Here is a 9,807-nt window from a genome sequence, read left to right on the forward strand (position 1 = left end):
CCACGCTATACAGACATAAAGGAGAAAACCATCTAATTTGGGACATAAACTTAGCAAAAAAATAAATGCCCCTTTTTCAGGACCCTGTCTTTCAAAGATAATTTGTAGAAATCCAAATAACTTCACAGATCTTCATTGTAAAGGGTTTAAACACTGTTTCCCATGCTTGTTCAATAAACCATAAACAATGAATGAACATGCACCTGTGGAATGGCCGTTAAGACACTAACAGCTTACAGACGGTAGGCAATTAAGGTCACAGTTATGAAAACTTAGGACACTAAAGAGACCTTTCTACTGACCCTGAAAAACACCAAAAGAAAGAGGCCCAGGGTCCCTGTTCATCTGTGTGAACGTGCTACAGGCATGCTGCAAGGAGGCATGAGGACTCAAGATGTGGCCAGGGCAATAAATTGCAATGTCCGTACTGTGAGACACCTAAGACAGGGAGACAGGACGGACAGCTGATCGTCCTGCGCAGTGGCAGACCACATGTAACAACACCTGCACAGGATCTGTACATCCGAACATCACACCTGCGGGACAGGTACATGATGGCAACAACAACAGCCTGAGTTTCATCAGTGCTCAGACTGCCCGCAATAGTATGAGAGAGGCTGGACTAAGGGCTTGTAGGCCTGTTGTAAGGTCCTCACCAGACATCACTGGCAACTGTCGCCTATGGGCACAAACCCACGGTAGCTGGACCAGACAGGACTGGCAAAAAGTGCTCTCCTCTGAAGAGTCGCGGTTTTGTCTCACCACGGGTGATGGTCAGATTCGTGTTTATTGTAGAAGGAATGAGTGTTACACCGAGGCCCGTACTCTGGAGCGGGGTCGATTTGGAGGTGGAGGGTCCGTCATGGTCTGGGGCGGTGTGTCACAGCATCATCGGACTGAGCTTGTTGTCATTGCAGGCAATCTCAACGCTGTGCGTTACAGAGAAGACATCCTCCTCCCTCATGTGGTACCCTTCCTGCAGGCTCATCCTGAGATGACTCTCCAGCATGACAATGCCACCAGCCATACTGCTCGTTCTGTGCGTTATTTCCTGCAAGACAGGAATGTCAGTGTTCTGCCATGGCCAGCGAAGAGCCCAGATCTCAATCCCATTGAGCACGTCTGGGACCTATTGGATCGGAGGGTGAGGGCTAGGGACATTCCCCCCGGAAATGTCTGGGAACTTGAAGGTGCCTTGGTGGAAGAGCGGGGTAACAATCTCACAGCAAGAACTGGCAAATCTGGCGGTCCATGAGGAGGAGATGCACCGCAGTACTTAATGCAGCTGGTGGCCACACCAGATACTGTTACTTTTGATTTTGACCCCCCCGGGACACATTATTCAATTTCTGTTAGTCACATGTCTGCGGAACTTGTTCAGTTTATGTCTGTTGTTGAATCTTATGTTCATACAAATATTTACACGTTAAGTTTGCTGAAAATAAATGCAGTTGACAGTGAGAGGACATTTCTTTTTTTGCTGAGTTCAGTATTATAAGTGAGGTGAAGTGGTAAAAACCTGGGAACAGGTGTTCTTTTAATCTCCCTCTATTTACAAAACATAATTGGGATCACTAGACATGGAGGTAACTTGAAAGGATAAAAGTACAAGCTTCCCAAAGACGATAAGAGGTCACAAACCCAATAGTGTATACACCATGCATAGCACAACTAAACTAAGCCTGCATTCGCTCCACTCTCATTTGAAATGCCTTTCAAGTATCTTTTCTAGCTAGGTAAATTAAGGGAATGTTTCTTAAGAATTGTGTTTATCCTTGTTCAGTTGGTAGGGGAAGTTATGGGCAAGGACAGGGATTGAAATCAATTGTGGATTTGCACAATGTGTCATTTTTTGGCCATTTCCAATTGAGGCGTCACATGCAGCATTTACTGTGAATGGGGTAACGTTGCCTTTAAAACATGCATTGCAAAGCGCAATCGGATTGAATCCCGGTTCAAGGTGGGTCTCTTGAAAAATTGTGCCTGATTTTAGTTCTGAAAAGGTGCTACCTCCAATAGTCGTGAAGCTGTAGTTACACAAGTTCAATAAAAATAGTATGACTGGTTATAACATGGAATTTAGTGAAACCGAAGGTTTCAGAACCATTGTGTAAATACTAGGCGCAGAACTCAATCCATATCGCAGATCTGCATAAAAACAAAATCCCATTGCGCCGACATGAGTTTACCGCGAATGCTGGAACATTGCCATTAAAATTGAGCTATAAACGAGGATTTTTCTGCAATACAGATTGAATCCCACCCTAGGCTTTTAATTAAAATTCCCTTTCAGCGAAGGGATCATCTCTATAAGCAATTGTGGCCTGGTACCATTAACACTTGGCTAAACCGTAATGATTGTAGGTTGTCGTCATGCACATTAGATTTGTACCACAAGACAAATTAATTCAAACTTTTTATTAATAGATACTAACCCATAGGGTCTCACAAAAAAAAAAAAAACTTTTCATTTATGATCTGCACAAAATATAAAAGATGCATTGCATATGTGTTCTCACAGATCAGTCTTAGTCATTCAGTTGAGGGCCTGCTTAGGCATCCCACAGTGCGACACTGTCTAGGAGAAACCAAATATGTTGACAATAATATTCACATATCAACGTCTGATAGCATGTGCGAGGAGTTAAGCCTAAATACACCTGTTTGGCTTAGTGATTCAGCCCTCATTTGGAATAAGAAACAATTTGAGCCCTTGCCATAATATATTGAATTTTGTTTTGGACACTCAGAAACATAACATTTTTTTCTCTCAACAGAAACAAATCTAAATCAGGAGATCTCCTGTAGGCAGTTACAGAGCAATATGCATCCATAAGAAAGTGCAATACCATAGAATTAACATTTTCAAAAACACTGGTACAGAAAAATATATGGACTCGGCACGATTGTCTTGGGAGAATATATATCTCTCAACATGTCGCAATTATCAAAAGCAACAAATATCCTCTTAACATCAGTCTGTCAAACAAACTCCATAATAAAATTGCTTACTTTCATTTTAGAAATAAACAAAATATGGTTGCTCAGATGAAATCCCAATTTTCATGAAATACAGGAATTATAAGAATTGACTACACACTATGAAGGACGGACACCCAACAAGCAAAGAGCTTATTCATAATCAGTTGGGGACTTGTCAACGTGTGCTTGGCCCCGGTGGGAAACTAATGGACAAGACATCGCAAACCACAAGGTCTGCAGTGGCACGTTCAGAAACCGGAACAGCAACAGAACAAGATCAGCTTAGATGGCGCAGCAAAGATTGTCGACAGCGCAGGCACTCTTCAGCTTCTTGCTTTTCACATCCTCTTCCTTTCTCGATGCAGGGCCAGCTCCGATATCCGCCACATCACTTCTCAAAGTCCGTCCAACACTTCTCCATAAGTAGTTTGGCTCTTCTACTCAAGTGAGCTAAGTGCCGAAAGTGGCCCTTGTGCAGTGGACCAGAGTTCTGGAAGCTACAAGGTAGTTCAGCAGACCTGCAGCATGTGAGCGTTGCCACTGAACTCCTCATCAACCTGAAACATACGAGACGCTTTGTTAGACCACCTGCTCATCAATTCAATCACCCTTCAACTAGTGCCATCATGGAGATATCACTTAATCACTCTGCATTTATTTTCGAGATACTCACCTCAGAGTAGGCAGGCAGGTTTGGGAACTGGAACGCAGAGGCGTGCATGAAGATGGGACTGTCGCCACCATCGTAGTCATTCAGAAGTGGCGTGAGGGGCTGGTCCAGGCGGCAGTCACGTGTGACGTCACAGTAGCTGGGGGGCGCAGAAGGCATGCGAAGGGACACCCAGCTGGCTGAGGCGTTGCTGACCGAGCCATCTGTGCTGCTCATGCTGTTGGTGCGGCTTCCCAGGCCGGCTGTGCCGATGACCAGCGGCAGCTCCAGGATCAGCTTTTCGCTGCCTGGGATGTGCATGTAGATCTGCAGGTCGGGATAACATTAGAAACCAGACTTGCCGAGTGGCCATTTCAAAAGGCTGCATGTCTAAACTAGTGCGGTCACTTGGCTAATCCCCTTATCCAACTGAAGGGATCTGGCGGATTTACAGTAATGACCATAGTATTACAAGCATGTCTATGATGCGTTAGTTTGAAGGTTGATCAATACACTTAATTTCCCCAATGGAAGTTCTTTGCTACTCGAAACGGCTGCTTAACACCAAAGCCATTAGCACTCTGCTATTTTGCTAGTTGGAGGGGATCAAGATGCTCACCATGAGGGCGTACTCTACACGGATGATGTTGCAGCCCAGCATAGAGGGCTTGATCTTGGGCACCCGGATGGTCTTTCCCTGCCAGGCGTCGCACATGCCGGAGATGATGTGGTTGCCGCGCACAGAGGAGAGCTTCTGGCGGAAGACCTTGGTCCTGCCATTGGCCTGGTAGGTGTGCTTGGAGATGATGGCCGCCTTGGGGACCACAATCCGTGAGCAGGTGTTCTCAAACTTGGCGCAGATGCAGATGTCTTCACCCTCACAGAACCCCTTGCGGTCAATCTTGGCATTCAGGGACACCTGGCCGTCAGGAATGAACATGCAGGTGACCTTCTTCTCCTTCATGCCACCTGTAGGAGACTGTAGAGAGGGCAAGAAAAATAGTGGTTTCACAGGGGCTCACTTGAACAGATGTTTAACCATGTTTTTTAGAGCTCCAATTCAGTATCGCTCTTCCTTCATGTCCACATAAATGCCAAGTTAACTTAATAATTTGAAGAATTCTAGGGACAAATCTGTCCATGCTTTAAGGCTTTACAAGGCAGATGCACAGCATATGACAGAGCTGCCGACCTGAAGCTTTACATCAGGACCCGACTAATCCCACATTTGAAATTATAGTGCAAGGGAAAAGTCTGCGATACAGACTGCTCACTCTTAACTTTTTAGGGATAGGGGGCAGCATTTTCACTTTGGATGAATTGCGTGCCCATAGTGAACTGCCTCCTACCCTGTCCCAGATGCTAATATATACATATTATTATTACTATTGGATAGAAAACACTGAAGTTTCTAAAACTGTTTGAATTATGTCTGAGTATAACAGAACTCATATGGCAGGCAAACTTCCAAACAGGAAGTGGAAATTCTGGGGCTGGTTGATTTAACTCATCGCCTATTCACATCCCAGTAAGATATAGATATGTTCGCACTTCCACGTTCTACTGACTGTTGACTGAAGCCTCTAGTGTGATGTGGGACCGGATGGCAGCTATTTGAGTCAGTGGTCTGGCAGAATGCCAGGTCCTGGTCAGGCGCATTTCTCATGATATAGCCATGCGTTCCATTACTCTGTAAACAAAAACGAATGCTCCGGTTGGAACGTTATTGGATATATATGATAACAACATCCTGAAGATTGATTATCTACTTAATTTGACCAGTTTATTCGACCTGGAATATAACTTTGAAGTTTTCGTCCCAAGTTCGCCTGGACTGGTGCCAGCTTTTGGACATGTGAACTAAACATGCTAGCAACAGTAGCTAATTGGACACTAGTAATGGACATTATCGAACAAAACAACTAGGATTCCTGGCACTGCATTCTGATGAAAGATCAAAGGTAAGGGAATATTTATGATGTAATTTCGTATTTCTGTTGACTCCAACATGGCAGAGAAATATTGTGTACCTCTGAGCGCCGTCTCAGATTATTGCATGGTATGCTTTTTCCATAAAGTTTTAAAAAATCTGACACAACGTGGCTCTCTGTAATTACTCCGGATATTTTGGAGGCATTTCTGAACATGGCGCCAATGTAAACCGAGATTTGTGGATATAAATATGCACATTATCGAACAAAACAGGAATGTATTGTGTAACATGATGTCCTATGAGTGTCATCTGATGAAGATGATCAAAGGTTAGTGATTCATTTTATCTATATTTCTGCTTTTGTGATTATCTTTGGCTGGAAAAAAATTGTTTTTTGGGATTTGGTGGTGATCTAACATAAATATATGTTGTTTTCGCTGTAAAACATTTTAAAAATCGGACACGATGGTTAGATTAACAAGATGATTATCTTTCATTTGCTGTATTGGACTTGTTAATGTGTGAAAGTTAAATATTTCTACAAATATTTTTGTATATCCCGCGCTGCCTTTTCAGCTGAATGTTTGGGGGGGGGGGGGGGTTAACCTAGACAGGTTAATGCTTTCAAAATGTCATATGTTGTGTATCAGAAATACTATTAAAAGAGGAGTTTCTTTTCAGACTTCCAAGTGGCAAGTTAGCGTGCAACTCAGCTATTTCTACTTTTGCAGTTCAGGCTGCGGTATGCGAGAGATGAACTCACCAACAGATCTGGTGTGTTCACATCCAGGGGCTCCTCCACCTCAAAGTGTTTCTTGCACTCCAGGGCAGGCTGAGCAGGTCTCTCCATAAAGGCCTTGACATAGTATTGGACATAGCCAAACTTGCCCTTGTAGGAAGACACAATCTGCCTTTGGGGAAACAAAAAGGTAAAAAGATAAGACAGAGCCACAGACCCAGAGAGGAAGATTTGTTGTATTGACAATAAAATAATACAGGCCAATGCAGAGACATACCCTTGCTGGGGGAGCTCAAATCCAAACATGTACTCATACTTGTTGCCAGGTCTAAGGATAACTGATCCATCATGATCTGAAAGTGAAAAAGAAAGCCATTTAATAAAGGTGATTTATCTTGCCAATTCCACTAATCAGGCAAAAGGTTGGTTTATTTTTTACTTTAGACTATCAGCTATGTTAACTTCCTGCCAAGCCTTGTGTTGGGGGGTTTGCCAAGGACACCATGCCACTCTGCCAAGTACAGTGAAACATAGATACTAAATGCTTGACACCTCATAAGGGGATTCCCTGTATCGACTGACCATGCACTGCTCAGTTAATGCTGCCAAAATCGTTTGCATTGTTCATTCCATGAAATTCAACTCTAAATCAATGACTCCTCATAAGTAGGGGGCACTTTCAGTCTATATAACAGCTCGGTAAACTAATCTAATAACGTTATTTCACATTAATATGTAATTCAACCCTTACAGTGACATTTGAAATGCATGTCATAATCACGAAAATGATTTGAGAGTCACTAACCTTACTTAGCTAGCAAGTTAATCATCATCGACAGCAGCACCAGCTAAACGGGCAGCCACATGGCTACACTTAAAAACAAGTTATCATGTTGATTGCTTGGAAAATGTATATGAGGATCTTACCAGCTGGCTGGTCATCAAGTTGAACAACCTCTTCGTATCTCAAGTACTCATTCTCCTCTCGGCATTTCTGCTTTCCTTTGGCATATTCCACTTTTGCGCATCCAACTCCGAGCACTTTCATAGCCGAGACTCTCGTCACCTCAGCTACTTCCACCAGGATCTTCCCGGCTACTTTGTCTCCACTGCAGTAAAAAGTCTTGCTAGGATCGCTGAAAATAACCTCGAAGGTCTTCACTCTCTTTGACATAACAACCATGTTCGCTATTTAATCGATATCCAAGTCGAAGAAGATTTGAACTGCAAGAAGTTCAGAGCTATTCCAATTCGAAGTTTTGTTGTTCAATTAGACTGTCAATATGATTGGGCGAGGTTCATAGGTCTACGATTGGGATGCAGCGCAAAATGCTTGCTTTATAGCGTACGACTAAACTCATATGTTACCTTCTCTCATGTTAACAGTGTGAGCTATAAACCAAGAAGGCGCAGCTTTTATATGTGGAGACCAGCCAGTGATTCACCAGGTTTGTCGATCACCTCAGCTGAGCATGTGGAAGCAGAATGCACAACATGGCTCAGCGCATGCACATCACTGTCATTGGTTGAAAAATATGCTTGTGTTGTCTTTAACCAATCACCACCCGGGAACTGCGCGTGGACACCTCGTGGCTGAGAAGAGAGCGCGAGTGCTCAGCAGTTGTAACGGATGCGGAGGAGTGGCTAGACTAGACGCTTGTCTGGAGAAATAAATTAACTTCACAAGCCCGGGACAGGAAGAAGATAATTAATTTGCCCTCAAATCTATAACGTGATTTAGTATTTTACAGCCCCATCGATTTACATTTTCCATCCTGGTAGTGGATAAATGAGTGTTAAGGCTCTAACTATTGTCAGTCTGTTGGGGAAACAATTTGACAGAGTTGTTTGAGGACAAGCTTGCTTTGGAATATTTTTGTAAAACCTTTTGGTCATATTTCTACATAGGCTTGGCCATGCCTTCAGTAGGCTTTCAAGGAAGCACATCGTGATTAGGTTCACAGTCAGACATGTCACTGCACACAACATAAAACTTACAACCATCCCCCAAAATTATCAAAATGAACTACATACATTTTCCTCAGGTTTGTTATTCCATTATTCCAATTTCGAAAAAGTAGCCAGATCTGCATTTTAACGAGATTTATGAGGGGTGATGTTCAGTGTACATCCACTGCTATTATCAAATCAACATCCAAAACGACATATTGATAACTAACATATGGACTCTAAAGTTCCCAGCATTGGCTGTAGACCTTGTAATTAAGAAATCATTGGCCCCATGGCTTTGTTTTTTTTTCATGCAAGTCTACGTAATTTACATGACAGAAGAGAATAGCTGACAAATTACATAAATGAGTGCAACTCTTGACTGACAAACTGAGATCAATTGGTATTGAATTCGTCAGGGCATGGACTCTAAAAGGTATCGAAGCACTCCACCGAGATTTCTGCCCATGTTGATTCCAATGCTTCCCACAGATGTATGAAATTTGCTAGATGTTCTTTGGGTGGTGGATCATTCATGATACACACAGGAAACTTTACCGTGGAAAACACTGCGCCTTTGCAGTTCTTGACAAAAGCCGGTATGCAAATTGATAGCGGGTGCCTCTATTTACATGTTGCATATGAGTGCATTTCACACTACTTTTGGATTATATTTTAACTGTAAAACTGGGATGAAATTCATTCTTAATATTCTTTTTGTGTCATCATCGCAAATCAACTGCATTATACTTTTAAAAAAAACACTTAAACTTCAACCAGTAAAATGGCTCTTTGGCTAGCTTTTGGTATTAAATTAGTTAACGTGACAGCCTATCCTACCTATATCAATGACGTTAGCATTTTAGCTAACAACTGCTGCAACCAAAATAGTTATTTATGCAAAGATCACAAGCGAATATAATCTTAGCGACTGTTCAAGCAATAATCAAAACATAATTATAAGCGTATGATAACCCAACAGTCATTTTATTTAGAAGTAATAAAAACGTACATCTATGCTATGTTGAAAGGAGGGCAGTTGGCGATGGCTTTCTTACCGCCGCCTAGAGTCGCGCGCATCTGGAAAAGGGTCTATGGCTTTCACCTGTTCAGTCTATGTCATGGAAAGAACATATGTTCTTAATGTTTTGTATACTCAGTGTATATCATATGCTACAGTAGGCTACTAAATACAATTTCAAGTGGCACACTGACTCACCTAATGATGAAGGTGTTAGCCATAGCTAGGCTACTCATGGACCGTTGGTGGCCAATGTGCTCGTAGTGGCAGTAGCGTACTGTTGTTACCTATCTCAAGATGCTGTTAGCAAAAAAATTGTTTCTAATGGTTCTACAGACAGATAAGTTTTCTCTTTTCAGCTGTATGCATTTTCTTTCCAAACTAAATGTTTCATTCGGTTTCTGAAACCAGCCCTAAATATAATCCATACATGGCTGTTCCCATTCAAGTCAGGACTGGCATACATTGCTAGGCCCATGAGTTTAACATTCGAATTGCCAGAGTAAGAGGTTACAAATCCCTTCTATGGGGTA

The 9,807-nt window shown here is 42.5% G+C and overlaps 1 protein-coding gene across 1 annotated transcript; it reads right to left on the minus strand.

The window, feature by feature from the left end:
• Positions 1 to 2,403: 2,403 nt before the first annotated feature.
• Positions 2,404 to 7,827, minus strand: LOC110488228 (thioredoxin-interacting protein). The gene is made up of 6 exons (XM_021560366.3): positions 7,231 to 7,827; positions 6,581 to 6,656; positions 6,328 to 6,475; positions 4,251 to 4,610; positions 3,656 to 3,958; positions 2,404 to 3,539 (listed from the first exon to the last, which is right to left on the minus strand). The coding sequence occupies exons 1-6, from the start codon at positions 7,484 to 7,486 to the stop codon at positions 3,492 to 3,494; spliced, it is 1,191 nt and encodes a 396-aa protein (XP_021416041.3). The 5' UTR covers positions 7,487 to 7,827; the 3' UTR covers positions 2,404 to 3,491.
• Between the last annotated feature and the right edge of the window lie 1,980 nt (positions 7,828 to 9,807).

The sequence above is a fragment of the Oncorhynchus mykiss genome, chromosome 30 (assembly GCF_057628025.1).
Source record: "Oncorhynchus mykiss isolate SJ-2025 chromosome 30, ASM5762802v1, whole genome shotgun sequence".
Classification (NCBI taxonomy): domain Eukaryota; kingdom Metazoa; phylum Chordata; class Actinopteri; order Salmoniformes; family Salmonidae; genus Oncorhynchus; species Oncorhynchus mykiss.

Coding starts and splice junctions, on each gene's coding strand:
- LOC110488228 (XM_021560366.3), bottom strand. CDS start 7,486: ATGGTTGTTATGTCAAAGAGAGTGAAGACCTTCGAGGTTATTTTCAGC. Junction 6,657..7,230: donor ACTTGATGACCAGCCAGCTG/GTAAGATCCTCA, acceptor TTTCACTTTCAG/ATCATGATGGATCAGTTATC. Junction 6,476..6,580: donor TTTGAGCTCCCCCAGCAAGG/GTATGTCTCTGC, acceptor GTTTCCCCAAAG/GCAGATTGTGTCTTCCTACA.